Raw genomic sequence first — 15,521 nt, 5'->3', positions numbered from 1 at the left:
GAGCTTAATTACCTTTGAAAATCTGAGCTTAGATTTCCAAGTCCAATTTTCAAAAATGACTTTAGTCACTCAAGTGCTTTTGAAAATTTTAACTGGGGGTCTAAAGAGACAAAAATAGACAAAAGGCAGGAGATATGGTATTTCTTTTAAAAATGTGACATCTATTTTTAACTAATTTTTATATTTTTCGTCCAGGGGCAACTGATCCCTCCAGCCCCCTCACTACGCCACTGCCCCCCCCCCCTACAGATCTATCACCTTATGCATGTGAAGATCTGAGAGAGCCGTCCCATGAATCTGCAGTTAGTGTCTATGGTGCCTGTGTCTTGGTGGTGTCTCAATGCTGCCACATTCACCTCCAAAGAGGGGGCTTCCCAAAGCAGTCCCTTGCTGCTGATCCCTAAGGCATCCACAGATCCAGTCTCCATTCAATGGGCCCACTTCCCCGGGCTCATTGATCTTGGATCTGGCTTCCATCCCCTCTCCAACCTTTGCAACTGCCCAGAGGTGCTCACCTTTTGCCTTATACATTCCCACCTCATTCACCCCACAGGGACAGTCTCTGCCTCACTTGTCCTAGGGACTATTCTACTGTCGAAGCAAAAACACGCTCCCCTCTGTTTAGGCAGCTAACAACTGATTTGCTTTATTGATCAGTAAAGCAAAGTGAGCCAAACGTGGTCCCAGCAAAGCCGGGCCCAGTAAAGCTGCTAATACAATCAATCCTAGTATCTTTATACCCTTAGCCAAACAGTCTGACGTCAGGGCATCCAATTACAGAAATCCTCAATTAAATGTGGAAAAACAAAGCCTTATCAACAAGGTGGCGGACAGGTACGAGGGAGTACATCTCCTTTCCCAACCAGCCCAATTAACACATACCAATAGCCCATCCTGTAGGCCTCTTCTCACGGGGTGACAGAAAGTTCACTCTGGTCTACGTGCTTGAGAGAAAAGCTGAAATGGTTTCTGATATACAAGATGGCTTCTAGCTAAACATAAAATAGCTTCTACAACTCCCCCCTTTTAGCCTTTTAAAGGCTAACCTTGAAACCATTTTATACCTCCATTTTCCATTAAAGTATTTATGTACATTTCTTGTTCCTTTCTCTGCTCGTCCTATTTTAATATCATGAGTTCCACATTCCCTTTGGTAAGGGTTTGTCTTGTGTTTTCCAGAATACAAGAAATAAAGCAATTGATTAGCAAGAAACAAAAATAGGCACAAAAGAATATAGCTAATACTAAAACTATACCTTGCAAAATCCAAGTTCCCACATGTCCAAACCAGCCTCCCAACCAATCCCAGAGGGTCCAGTCTTCCCCTTGCCTTAGGCGTTCCACAGGTTTTTTTTTCCAATCTCTGAGACATCTTTCTCTACTTCTTTGCTGGCGTCAGAAATATACCCACAGTATTCTCTTCTTACTAAGGTACAAACCCTGCCTCATGCTGGCTGTTCTTCAGGACTTCGTAGATTGCTTCACCTATCACTGGCAGGTTCTTCTGGGCCACAGCTGGTACTTTGGCCTCGGCCTCTTAGGATCGTCTGCTTCTGGGCCTGGATTGCTGGTACCAAGCCTGCGCTGATCCTCGTCTACTTCTGGACCTGGGTTTCTGGTACCAGGTCTGTGGTGATCCCCGTCTGCTTCTGGACCTGGGTCTCTGGTACCAGGTCTGCGGTGCTCCTTGTTGGAGCCAACCTCTGTAGGCGCTGGAACCAGTTTGCAGTGAGAGGCGTGAATCCAAGTGGGCAATCCTTCGCACTTTACAGCAGTATGGGTGGTCAGAAGGACTTGGTAGGGACTCTTCCACCTGGGTTCCAGGGCAGTCTTTCGCTTGTGAACTTTCACGCAAACCCAGTCTCCTGGTTGTAGTTTATGGCACGGCTCAGTCGGGGCCTCTTGGAAGGCGTCCTTAACCTGTGAATGATAAGACTGTACACACCTCATAAGTTCCTGACAATACTTGACTATGCTTCCTTTAACAAGTGTGGCATCAGCCAGGTTAATTTCTGGGCTGCTTAACAGTCTCATAGGTTGATCACATGCAATTTCATGTGGACTGAGTCCAGTTTTCTGATTAGGAGTGGCTCTCATGCTCATTAGGGCAATCGGAAGTGCTACTATCTATGTTAAGCCAGAGCTCTCGCATATTTTAGCAAGTTTGTTCTTTAAAATCCTGTTTCATCTTTCTACTGCTTCTGCGCTCTCCAGGTGTCATGCACAGTGCAGTGCTTTTCTGGTAGAGTAGTACTTTTCCAGGTTTTTTTTTTTTTGAACAATTTGCCCAGTAAAGTGGGTACCTTTATCACTGGAGATCACAAGGTGTATTCCCCATGATGGAATGTAATGATTTAGAAGTTTCTTTGCCACTGTGATGGCATCAGCTTTCCTGCAGGAATAAGCTTCTACTCATCTCAAAAACAAGCAAACAATAACCAGCACATTATTCAAAAGATTGACATTTAAGCAATTGAATAAAGTCCATTTGTAAATTCAGAAATGGTCCCAAAGGCGGAGGTCTGGTTGCCGGAACTGTCTTTACAGGTTTACCCACGTTGTGGGCTTGGCAGACAGGGCAAGCCAGACAGTAATATTTGGCTGCTTGGGAGAATTTGGGAGCAAACCAATTTTGTTTTAAGGATTGCTACCATCCCCCCTTTGCCAACGTGCGACAATCCATGGAGCACGGAGGCAAGGTGAGGTAGCAAGACCACTGGGGCAACAATGTGGCCATCAGAGCTGCACCACAAGTGGTCTGGATGCAAGGTGCACCCTGCCAGTCTCCACTCCTGCTTTTCCGATTCTGGGGCTTGGTCTTGCAGGAGGGCCAGTTCTGACAGAGACGGCAAAGGAGCTGGCGATGGTAGGAGAGAAGGGAAAAATAGCAGGTAGAGGAGCAGATTTCACTACATTCTAGACAGTATAAACTGCATAGCCTGCTACTAAAACTTTACTAAAATTATAAAAGCAAAAAAGCCATCTGTGTAAAGCACGCAGTTAAGATTATTCAAGGGACTTAAATTATTCTTTCATTAAAACAACAATATTGTACACACAACAATGTTAGAAATACATATATCACAATTAAGACACACACAAGACAAATCTGGACAGAACACAACACAAACTTATTATGTCATGACACAGAACCATGATTTTTTTTTCTTCAGTTAATTTTCAGATGATATTAGCGCTTCTTGATGATCTGAAAGACAAAGAAAACATTTCTACCCACATTGGGGTGGTGCATTATATTTTAGAACACTTTTTCTTTACAGATTTTTGCTACTTTTTGATCAGCCTGCTGTTACCCAATGGTATGCTTTTATTTTGAACACTAGCATCAGAGGGTTTGAGCAAATTACTTCATTGTTTAATTATTAAGTTAAAGGTGGCATGCCTCAGTTTCCCTCTTGTACTGCAGACCAGGCTTTTATTTACTGCTACAGAAACTCTTAGAACAAGGTGCTTGCTAGTTACTATTCCAGCAAGCAAAAAGGTTTTCCTTTCCTGAAAAGAATCACATGCAATGTTACAGACTTACTTATGGGGGACAGTGCTCCCCCCCCTTCCAGAACAGACGGGCAGTTTGCAGACACACACAACCTTGGATCTGAAAGCAAGCCAAAAGTGCTATCAGCTCAGCCTTGAACAGAAACACTGTGAAGTTTCTGGGCTTGGATTTTTTTAAACAATAATTAGGTTCCTTGGAAGACACATTTAACCCTTAGGGTGCAGGTTTTACAAATTTATAATGTATAGATTCTATTCTTTTATGCGGTTAACCAATTAAGTTTCAGTAGAATTCCTTATTTTCTCTTTAATAGATTTAACAAAGTGTCTGTAGCCAAATGTTTAACTTGACTGTTTCATTGCTAAGATGATTAAAAGAGGCTGCAAGAAACAAGGAGTCATTTCTTAAAACAGGTATTTTTTTTTCCTTCCCCTTAGGATTTGGAGGAACACTTTCCTTAAACTGTTAAACTTATTTTAAACTTTGTGTTTTGCTTTGGATCGGGCAAGTTTGTTACAGGAGCCCGTGTTCTCAAAGGGAAGAGCTAATTCCTTTCAGTTATTTTTCATGTTTCCTCTCTATCTGTGTATGCGTTATAAAGAGGGATAGAGGGGTGATGTTGTGCCAAATTTTCCCCCCAAGCTTGGTTGATATGGGTGTGCCAACTGAGAAATCTCTTTTCTTTTTTTTCCCCACTTCTTGTGCATTATTTTGGCACAGAGGTGCTGCAGCAACTTTTAAGTTACCTATCTTACTGCAGGGCGGATTTTTGCTTTTCTGAGTTTTACTTTCATCCCTCAGGGCTTTAATTTTTCCTCTTTTCCAATTTGTTAAATGCTTACAGGTCCTTGGACCATTATGCACGTACATGTAGTACACAGGGGTGCCTTTCGGCAGAGTGGGGGGTGTTTAGACTAACCCCCACCTAAACTAACTTTACACACTCCAAAGAAAGAGTCTGCCGGGTCTAGAGTGTCAGACCTTAGCAGCTCATGAAATAAGGGGAGTCGTCACTCCTTCACATATCAGCTGAGTTTCGAGGTTCAGCTGACCCCCCTCCTTGCGTTCAGAGCTCCCTTGTGGGAGAGCCCTGGTGCAGCTGGGATCAGCTCAAGTCTCAGACCTATGCAGAGGCATTCATTCTTCACTCATTACATTCATACTCATTTTTCTCACACATTTTTTTTCACAAATTTTTTTTCTCCTTTTTCACATTTTTCCTACAGTTTCCACATTTAGATGCATCTTTTTTTATTGTCCAATTCTCATGGGTGTTTCTATTAAGTGGCGCTGCCCTAAGACATCCGGCACTTAATATCAGACTTCATTAGGATCCTATACCAGAAGGCTCTTATCATAAAGGCACTGGAATTCCTGTAGACTGACCTACCCCTATTTTCTGCGCGCGCTTAATTCTGTAAGGCACCGAACTAAAAGTCCGCCTGCTTACACCTTCTTCTGCAAGTCACCGAATCAGAATCCGCCTGCTCGCTCTGCGAGTCACCGAATCAGAATCCGCCTGCTTGCTCTGCGAGTCACTGAATCAGAATCCGCCTGCTCACTCTGCGAGTCACCGAATTAAGAATTCACCTGCTCGCACTGGTCCCCCCCCCTTTTGGTTGCGAGGCACTGGACTCAAAGTCCACCAGGCTCACAGGGGTTTCCGGCACCTGCCCCAGCCCGGCAGAACACCACGTCTTGGCGCCTGGAGACAGCCTGGCGGAATGGGGTACTATGGCCTGGGGTTAGCCTCAGAGGTCAGTACTACGCCCACAAATAACAGAGAGAGACAACAAAGCTTCCCCATAGTTTCGTGTGCCGAGAGAGAGTAATGGCACCACACCAGCTTTTAGCGTCCGAACACAGAGGGTCCAGCGCATGGCTGCCTCACTAGAGACACCGGTGTGCCCTTTTGGAACTGTGACACATAAGACAGGCCTAATAGACAAAGACACAGACAGACAAAAATGTTAGCCGCTGCACAAAATTGAATTCCGTAGCTCCTCTTACCCCGATGGCTGGCCGTCACTCCAAATCCCAAGCCCTCACCAGGAGATTTCGTAACAGGTATCTCCTTACCTTCTATTGAGCGCCCTGAGAGGTTTGGAAGTGGAGTGCCGGTCCATCCATATGGGCAAGTGGTGCGTTAGGAATCTCGGTGGAACCTCCAAATTGTCGAAACAAAAACACGCTCCTCTCTGTTTAGGTGGCTAACAACTGATTTGCTTTATTGATCAGTAAAGCAAAGTGAGCCAAACATGGTCCCAGCAAAGCCGGGCCCAGTAAAGCTGCTAATACAATCAATCCTAGTATCTTTATACCCTTAGCCAAACAGTCTGACGTCAGGGCATCCAATTACAGAAATCCTCAATTAAATTTGGAAAAACAAAGCCTTATCAACAAGATGGCGGACAGGTACGAGGGAGTACATCTCCTGTCCCAACCAGCCCAATTAACACATATCAATAGCCCATCCTGTAGGCCTCTTCTCACAGGGTGACAGAAAGTTCACTCTGGTCTACATGCTTGAGAGAAAAGCTGAAATGGTTTCTGATATACAAGATGGCTTCTAGCTAAACATAAAATAGCTTCTACACTACCAAGATGTAATACAAAGTTTCCATGTAAAAGGACTCACTACAAAGCTAAAAACTTCAATGAGAGAATGATTAATACAGAGACGTGTCTACATCTGCTTCAGGGAGACACCTCTGCCTGCCTACATCCTTCTCCCCAAGAGTCTACAGCTCCATTGCAAAGCAGGTGAGTGGAAGGAAAGAGGCTGAGACCCATGAATGGGACTGAAGCCGTCATGAGCAAGCCATGTCCGGGAGCCATTCTCCTGTCCATTGCCGGTGCAGTGTTGCTTCAGGGTGGGCTGGACACCTGTTTAACACCTGCACAAGGTTTCAGGAAGGGGGCAGTGCAGGCTGCCTTCCTGTAGAGCCCCCATGAGAACTACTGTGCCCCCCTGACTTAGGAAAAGAATAAATAGGAGGATTGGAAATCAACCCGCCCAGTCTCACGTCCCCTAGGCAGGGAATGAGCCATCTACATTAGGCCCCAGCTGGAGTATCATGTCCAGTTCTGGGTGCCACATTTCAGGAAACATGGAGAAACTGGAGAAAGTCCAGAGAAGATCAACACAAATGATGAAAGGTCTAGAGAACATGAGATGTGAGGCAAGGCTGAAGAAATTGGCCTTGTTTACCTTGGAAAAGAGAAGACCAAAAAGGGACATGAGCTTTCAAGTATCTAAAAGAGTATCATAAGGAGGAGGAAGAAAAATTGTTCTGCTTGACCTCTGAGGTTAGAATGAGAAGCAATGGGCTTAAATTACAGCAAGGGAGGTTTAGGTTGGACATTAGGAAAAACTTCCTGCTTGTCAGGGTGGTTAAACACTGGAATAAATTGTCTAGTGAGATAGCTGAATCTCCATCATTGGAGATATTTAAGACCAAGTTAGACAGACACCTGTCAGGGATGAGCTAGGGCAACTCAACTTTGGAAGCCCCAGGGGCCACATGACCTGCAGAACATGCTGAGAGACTCAACTTAAGTGTGGTTGCATATGCAAGCAAATATATACAAATAGCTTCTCTCACGCTGACAGGAATGAAAACAAAGATTAAGGCAAGACTACACAACACACAGGGCCCCATTTAAGTCAGTTCTGCTGATATTAATAAAATGCAACATTTACCTGATAGCACTTTTCCTGAGCAATGACAGTCCAAGAATTTAACTACTAAAACACATATCAACAGAAGATCATTACACTGACTACATTTTTGTTTTGCTTCACACTCGCCGGCCACGTGTTGATCCCCACATAAACCCAAACTGCACCACGAAGCGCAAACTGGCCATGGGCAGCATACCAAGTTATTAATAAATATTTTGTAAACGTTTACCTTTTCTCTCTGCTGTCATGTCTCCCCTCCTTGCTCCATCATCTCCCCTGGTGCCTGCTGCCCCCCAACTCCTCACCCTCCTCGGCTGTCCTGACTCCTGCCCTTCTCACTGCCCTCAGCGACCTGCCCCACTCCACCAGCCCTTCTCTCCCTCCTCTGCCCACTCCTCCAGTATCCCCACTCTGATCATGTGAGCTACCCCTCTTCTAACACCTCCCTCTACACACCTGCCCTGTCTCTCTCCTCTGGTGCTGGTCCCTCCACTGCAGATATATGCCCTTCTACTTCACTCCCAGAATCCCCTGGCACCTGCACCTTCCCTTAGCCCTGCACCCTCCTGGTGCCTCCCCCTTCCATCACTGCCCCTGCTTCCTTTGCCCTCTTTTTCCCTGATGCCCACCCCCTCACCACTCTCTGCCCCATTCCTATCCTGCCCCGCTGTGTCCTCACATGACTTGCTCCATCCCCACCTTTCTCATGCCCACCCCTTCTTTCAAGCCTTCTCCTAGCACGTGCCATAGCATCTGCCTATCCTTGCCTTGTTTCAAGCGGCCTACTTTTCCCTTTAGCCCTGCATTCCTGCCAGCTTATATAAACCCAACTGATGGGGGTTATTTCACCCAGTTAGTCCCTCAGCTGTGTCTCTTCTCGGTCAATGGATACCCTCTGCCAACTGCCTGTCTTTCGGTCAGGTCCCAATTTATGTACACTAGTGGGGTTTGAGTGACAAGGTGCTGAGCCAACTTACGACTCAGCACATTCTGTTAACCAACTACATAATTTTACACTCTGTCCCTCAGTCTTACAAGAGTACTCAGTTACCCATTACTGCTCAGTCAGCACTCAATGCCTCTGAACTTGTGTTGAAAACTTTTTAACTGCAAATGAAGATAGACCCACTGTTCAGCACATTTTTTTAAGTGAGCTTAAACACTGTGTAGGTAAATGTCCTAGTGTAGACAATGTCCAGCATTGTTTTTATAGCTGGTGTCTTCCCCAAGACATTTTTTAAATATAAGCCAAAATAGTTTAGTCAGCTCCCAGAATTACAGTAAGGAAAATACATTGTTTTGCTCTTTTTTTTAAACATACTAATGTTTAATTGAGAAGAAGAAGCACTTCCATGCTTTTGAAAAAGGGATTAACATTTAGCAAACATTTAGTCTTTTGTTGCCTTGTTGCAAAACTGTCTACCATTGGCTCTATTGTAAGAAAAATTTAGACAGCAAATGCTCAATAGGGATGTTAGCTTGACAGCTAAATTCTCTGATGAGTCTATCTGTAGCGATCATGCTCCAGTGCAAAGATGGTGTCTCCAGGGAAGAGGACTTGTGTCTTTGGCCACTGGAGGAGAGGGGGTCAGGGTGTGTGAGTGGCTGATGGTCCTGACCTGGCAGCGCTGTCCCTGGGTGCAGGTGTTACCTCGAACATGCAGGCATGCCCGTGTGCCACGTGCAGCACTCCTGAGTATGTGTGTGTGGCCATGTCCCCAGCTTCCTTCTAGTGGTGGCTTGTGGTGGGAAGGTGTCCCACCCTGGTGTCAGGAGTGTGGGCGGCCTCCCCATACCCTGTGAGCAAGAGCCCAGGGGTGCTGTGGTGCAGCTGCCTGGGGCTGTGTGGCCCAGACTGATGCTGCACATGCATCCATGTGCACAGACTGCAGCGTGATCCCCAGGCTGAGAAGGCTGAGTGAAGAGCGCACCTCAGCCCGTCACTGCCTGCCACCTCCTCCCTGTGTCAGCTAACTAAGGTCACTCACCCGATGTTCCTTCCCCAGCCTTGGAGAATGCCTGGGACACGTCCAGGGGCGGAGTGGGGTATCGTCTCAAGTGTCAGTGTGGTGAGAGTGTTGGCTGCGTCGGGATCCTCCTCCTCCTCTGCACAACCGACTCTGCCCACCCTGGGTGGGTGACAACAGGCATGTCCAGCCATAAATCAACCACCAGGAGTAGGGAAGGGACTGCACCACCCCCCAGGATGTGGTGCAGGTCTTGATAATAGGGGCAGGAGTGGGGTTCTGCCCTGGAGAAGGAGTTGCACTCCCTTGCCCTGGCATATGCCTGTCAGAGTTCTTTGACTTTCATCTGGACCTGCTCCTGAGTCCGGACGTGGCCCTTTGAGGCTGGGCTGTCAGCCATGCGGCCATAGAATTCGGCACTGCACCATTTGTTGCGGAGATTCTGGAGGTTTTCCTCCTCCCCTCCCACCTCAATGAGGGCCAGGATCTCTGCCCCAGACCAGGATGGTGCGTGACTCTTTCAGCACCTAGCAGACTCCTGGGGAGCTGTCGGAGTGCTCCCTGGGAGTGGGAGAGGGCTCTTGGGTCACTCATGCTGACTCGATGTCGTGCTCTGGCAGCTGCGGTGTGGCTGAAGGCTATCAGGGCCAACTTCCTGCCCCAAACCCTTTCTCCTGTGTCTGCAACTTTAAGGGCTGCATGGGAAGATGATCTATAGAGTCCTGATGAATGTGGACAGAGGGGCCAACAAGCCATTTGTGGGATTTCCCGGAGGCCCGTTATTTCAAAATAGCTCCAGCTGCTGTGTGTACACATGCCCTGTTCCGAAATAGCTATTTTGGAATAGGCATTATTCCTTGTGGAATGACGTTTACAGAAGTCAGAATAAGCCATTTGTTATTTCGAAATAATAGAATTGCTGGGTAAATGCTCACATTGTTATTTTGAAATAACTGTGCTGTGTACACACACCCTAAATGAGGATGATAATGCCATAGGCATAATAGACTTTGCCCTTTCCTAATTTTGGAACATTTGACTTTATCATGTAATGTTCTTTTAACATAGTTTCTATGTGGGTGATACATAGCAGTGCTCAATGATATCACTCCTGGGGGAATTCTGTGCCGCTGCACAATGCAAAATTGTGCAGAAATTAATGTTTGGTGCACAGACTTTCTTTTTTCCCCACAAAGAAATGACTGTGGATATATTGGCACCATTAAGGGCTGTTGGAGCCCAGCTTGCTGACAGATATTTTGAAACAAATTACAAAAATATTTGAAACTGGTGTGATTATAAAAATTGTATAAAATTATACAATAAAATTTGCAGAAGTTTGCAAAAGTTTAAAATCTTGTTAGCAGAATTTTTAATACTTTGGTGCAGAATTCCATCCCAGGGCAGGATATTTAGGCTTTCACAATGTACTGTTTTACTAATAGTCCACCCTCAGCTTTGAAAGCAGCATAGGGTTAATTATTAGAGAAATGAGCCTGAGGCTGAGGTTTTGACACGTTTCTAAAGACAGAGGTGTCCAATTCCCATCAAATTTCAATGGGAATTGGGAATCTAACCACAGTAGAAACCTTTTGAAATCTCAGCCTACATTGTTGACCTCTTTTACGATAGCCATGCACAATTAAGATGTGACATAGCTTCGATGATTTTAACATTTTTAAAATTTCAGGGGTGAAAAGAAACAACCTAAAACTCTTTCAATAGAAGCTGCACCTGACTTATGACAGGACTCAATTAGATCCAGAATGTTAACACTGTATTTGGAATTTGTTTGTTTTTAGGTTGGTTGGTCAAAAAAGCTTTTCTAAGCATTAAATGAGCTCAGGACTGAATTAAGACTAGTAGGATGTCACTATGTGAAGACTGACAAATGCTTCAACATTGTGTTATTCATAACTAGACTGTCGAGGCAGAGTTTAAACACCTAGCATCTGAGATGTATATTTAAAAACTTAACTCTAACTTTTTTTTTCTTGTCTGAGATTACTAATTTAGTTCTGGCCTTATAAGCATCCTTATACAAGACAAGGTAAGGATGTGCTACCCTGAATCAGAGGTCTTATACTATATAGAACTGTGACTCTTTTAAGAACAATGAGTAACAAAAACTCTTTAAAAAAAAGACCTCAAGATCAACTGGAATAATTTAATTGCTATATTCTAGAGTCTTAAAGAGCAGACAACAAATTCCTGTTTGGATAACAACAAATGGCGGAGTCAATTATATTAATTCCATTAGCTGAGTTTCAACATACATAGGCTATTGCTAGATGCTCATAGTTATTTCTGTCAATAAATGGGGCCAACTGATAGAATGTATTTTAAAAGGATTACTGGGAATCCAATTGGGGCAGATTTGTGCTAGTTTTTGTATCCATATACTAAAATATATTATTTCACAATATGCAAGATTCTCATTCTTGAATGTCAGTTCCCTAGTTCATAATATGAAGAATTCCCCAAGCTCCAGAGGGTTTAATCTCAAAGGAAACAGGAACACCAGAGGCATTAATCAGCTGGCTATCTGAAGAAGTGGGCTGTGCTCAGGAAAGCTCATGATACCATCTACATGTTTTGTTAGTCTTTAAAGTGCTACCAAACCATTTGTTGTTTTTTAAGTTTAATCACAAAATGGTAGTCTCACACTACCCTCAGAAACTTCCAGACACTTCTTTCTTGACTATCTTTTATCAGGAGCTTCTCTCACTGTTCTAGCTCTTCAATCCAATCAGCACCTATCCTGCTCTTATTCTCTCTCTCTTTCTCTCTGTCTGGCTTCCAGTCTAGGCTAGTCCTTGCTTTTAATGACTCAGAGACTCTTTGGCCACTGGTCCAAAAACATTAAGTTTTCAATTTGCACAAATCCTGAAGATATGATCTACAACCCATCCTGGACAATGATCCTTGACTCTCACACACCTTGGGAGGCAGGCCAGTCCTCATCCACAGACAACTCGCCAACCTGAAGCATATTCTCACCAGCAACTATACACCACACCACAGTAACTAATTCCTGCAACAAACCTCGGTGCCAAATCTGCCCACATATCTACACCAGTGACACTATCACAGGACCTAAGCATATCAGCCACACCATCACGGGCTTGTTCACCTGCACATCTACCAATGTAATATATGCCATCATGTGCCAGCAATGCCCCTCTGCCATATACATCAGCCAAACTGGACAGTCCCTACGTAAAACAATAAACAGACACAAATCAGATATCAGGAATGATAATATACAAAAGCCTATAGGAGAACACTTCAATCTCCCTGGATACACAATAGGGGATGTAAAAGTAGCTGTCCTGAAACAAAAAAACTTTAAAAACAGACTTCAAAGAGAAACTGCAGAGCTACAATTCATCTGCAAATTTGACATTATCATTTTAGGATTAAACAAAGACTGTGAATGGCTAACGAACTACAAAAGCAGTTTCTCCTCTCTTGGGCTATGTCTACATTGCAAACTTCTTGCGCAAGACCTGTTTTGCGCAAGAACTCTTGCACAAAAGGTCTTGTGCAAGAGCGCATCCACACTGGTCAAAATGCATTGCATAAGCCATGCGCTTTTGCGCAAGAGAGCATCCATACTGGTGGGAAGCTCTTGCGCAAAGATTTGCCCCCAGAACTACTTTGGAGAGGGCAAAAGGGCACCAAGGCTTTCCGGGGGCGGGGGCTGGAGCTCTTTTGAGATGCATGCTTAAAGGGATCTCCATGGACAGCCATTTCTCTCCTGCTGTGTGCTTTGGGACCTCTTGTAGGGACTGAAAGCTGCAGCAGTGCTAGTTGTGGTTGCCCTCTGCCTCTTTGGACACCACACCTTATGGCCTAGTGCCTTTGGCAACTTTTGCCTTGTGTTTGCTGTGCCATGGAGCCAGGGATGGCCCTGTGCTTGCTCTGCCCCACATGGCCATTTTGGAGTGTGGGCAGATGCTGCTCCATGCTGCCTTGCTACTTCCCGGGGGAAGGGAAGACTCCAGGCTGGGGGGGGGGGGGGGGGAGGAGGGAGTGGGGGAAGCCCCGTCACCCAGGGGCTTGTCCATCCCTCCCTCACACATGCCTGCTGGTATGGGGGGGGCCTCTGGGGCGAGGGGGCCCTGGTGTGTTTGGGGGCAGAGAGCATCACAGAGGTGTGAACATCCCCCAAGGGCTGATGCACCTACCCTGCCTCATTTGGTGCATTCCCTGTGTTTCTGTGTGCCCTTCTGCAGGTTGTCCATGCCATCAGTGATATCCTGCTCAAGAGGGTCATCCACCTGCGGGACGTGGATGCAGCTGTGGCTGTCTTCTCTGCCCTGGGGTTCCCCAACTGTGGGGGAGCTGTGGATGGGACCCACATCCCCATCAGTGCCCCAGAGCATTGAGTGGCCCATTTCATAAACTATAAGGGGTACTTCTCCATGGTACTCCAGGCCCTTGTGACCACAGTGGTCGCTTCACAGACATCTATAGACATCTATAACTGCCTCTGAGGATATGGGAAAGTCAGTGGATGTGATATACCTTGACTTTACCAAAGCTTTTTATACGATCTCCCACAATATTCTTGTCAGCAAGTTAAGGGAGTATGGATTGGATAAATGTATTGTAAGATGGATCTGTTCTTGGACTGGTTTTATTCAGTATCTTTATTAATGACCTGATGAGGGGATGGACTGCACCCTCAACAAGTATGCAGATGACACTAAGCTAGGGGGAGAGGTAGATACGCTGGAGGGCAGGGATAGGGTCCAGAGTGACCTGGACAGATTAGAGGATTGGGCCAAAAGAAATCTGATGAGGTTCAACAAAGACAAGTGTAGAGTCCTGCACTTGGGACGGAAGAATCCCAAGCATGGTTACAGGCTGGAGACTGAATGGCTAAGTAGTAGTTCTGCAGAAAAGGATCTGGGGATTAAAGTGAATGAGAAGCTGGATACGAGTCAACAGTGTGCCCTTGTAGCCAAGAAGGCTAATGGCATATTAGGGTGCATTAGGAGGAGCATTGCCAGCAGATCCAGAGAAGTGATAATTCCCCTTTATTCGGCTCTGGTGCAGCCACGTCTGGAACATTGTGAGAGGGTCCAGCGGAGGGCGACCAAAATCATTAGGGGGCTGGAGCGCATGACCTATGAGGAGAGGCTGAGGGATTTGGGTTTGTTTAGACTGCAGAAGAGAAGAGTGAGGGGGGATTTGATAGCAGCCTTCAACTTCCTGAAGGGAGGTTGCAAAGAGGATGGAGGAAGGTTGTTCACAATAGTGACCGATGGCAGAACAAGGAGCAATGGTCTCAAGTTACAGTGGGAGAGGTCTAGGTTGGATATTAGGAAAAACTATTTCACTAGGAGGGTGGTGAAACACTGGGGTGGGTTATGTACGGAAGTGGTGGAATCTCCATCCTTAGAGGTTTTTAAATCTCGGTTTGACAAAGTCCTGGCTGGGTTGATTTAGTTGGGATTGGTCCTGCATTGGGCAGGGGGCTGGACTTGATGACTGTCTGAAGTCTATTCCAGCTCTATGATTCTAATCATTTGTGGACAAAATGTTCTGATCTTGTTTGCCTTGAGCATCTAAAATCACCATCAAGGTCAATGGAGTAAAGCAGATGGAGTTATGGGAGCACAAATAATTCAGGAATAATAGTCCTCCCACAGAATTAATTTATTTTAAATGGTTACTATGTATTTCGTAACAGACACAGGACAACGAAAACTGTCTAAGTAGTGAGGCAGGGAGGATAAAGCTGGCATGTAAATGTAACAAAGAGGAAGTAATACAGGGATATTAACTTGGGCGTAGGACTCAAAGCAGTTGCTATTCAACTCATGAGGCTAGTTGGGCACAAGGTTCCCTGCCCCAAAGCAGCAAGCCTGTCCTCCGCAGAGGCGCCAAATACACGCGGCAGCGCGTTATATCTTGGCCCTGCAAGCCGCACACGCTGGCTTGAACGGCACGTGGCGCTCTCTGAGAGACCAGTCTTGCGCTAGAAGGTACAAAAAGCCCTTCAGGCTGGGGGGGGGGCGCCGCCGCGCAAGGACACAGGCATCCAGCCTCGCACACGGCGCCCCTCAGCTCAAGGGGCGGGCGGGCGGGCGCAAGAAGGCTGCTGAGAACAGCATGAGAGTAGCGATACCCAAGCACTTTACCCTTCCGTTGCACTTCTACCCCGTCACGCGGGCGCGTGTTACGTAAGTCACGTGAGCACCCCCAGCCCTGGAGGCAGGTTTCTAAAACGCGGCGCTTTAAGTCCCTCCCTCCGGTAAGGGGCGAGAGCGGGCTGCGGCACGCGCCCTGGCCAAATTGTCTCGCGAGGCTTACGGGCGGCCATTTTCTCATTGGCTGGCGT

The 15,521-nt window shown here is 46.1% G+C and overlaps 1 protein-coding gene across 4 annotated transcripts in view; it reads right to left on the bottom strand.

Moving 5' to 3' along the window:
- The window catches only part of LOC102457501 (uncharacterized), a 40,446-nt gene extending 24,940 nt beyond the window's left edge, over positions 1–15,506 (bottom strand). Inside the window, exons 1-2 of one of the 4 annotated variants that reach the window (XM_075927898.1) lie at positions 2,304–15,506; positions 1,440–1,920 (exon numbers count right to left, since the gene is read on the bottom strand). In XM_075927898.1, the coding sequence (XP_075784013.1) occupies positions 1,440–1,449 (10 nt within the window). In that variant the 5' untranslated portion in view covers positions 1,450–1,920; positions 2,304–15,506. Of the gene's footprint in view, positions 1–1,439 lie in introns of all 4 variants that reach the window. The other 3 variants (XM_075927899.1, XM_075927897.1, XM_075927896.1) reach the window with 3 other exon arrangements.
- Positions 15,507–15,521: the final 15 nt, after the last annotated feature.

The sequence above is a fragment of the Pelodiscus sinensis genome, chromosome 4 (assembly GCF_049634645.1).
Source record: "Pelodiscus sinensis isolate JC-2024 chromosome 4, ASM4963464v1, whole genome shotgun sequence".
Lineage (NCBI taxonomy): Eukaryota > Metazoa > Chordata > Testudines > Trionychidae > Pelodiscus > Pelodiscus sinensis.
This window is presented reverse-complemented; position numbering and strand designations above follow the sequence as displayed.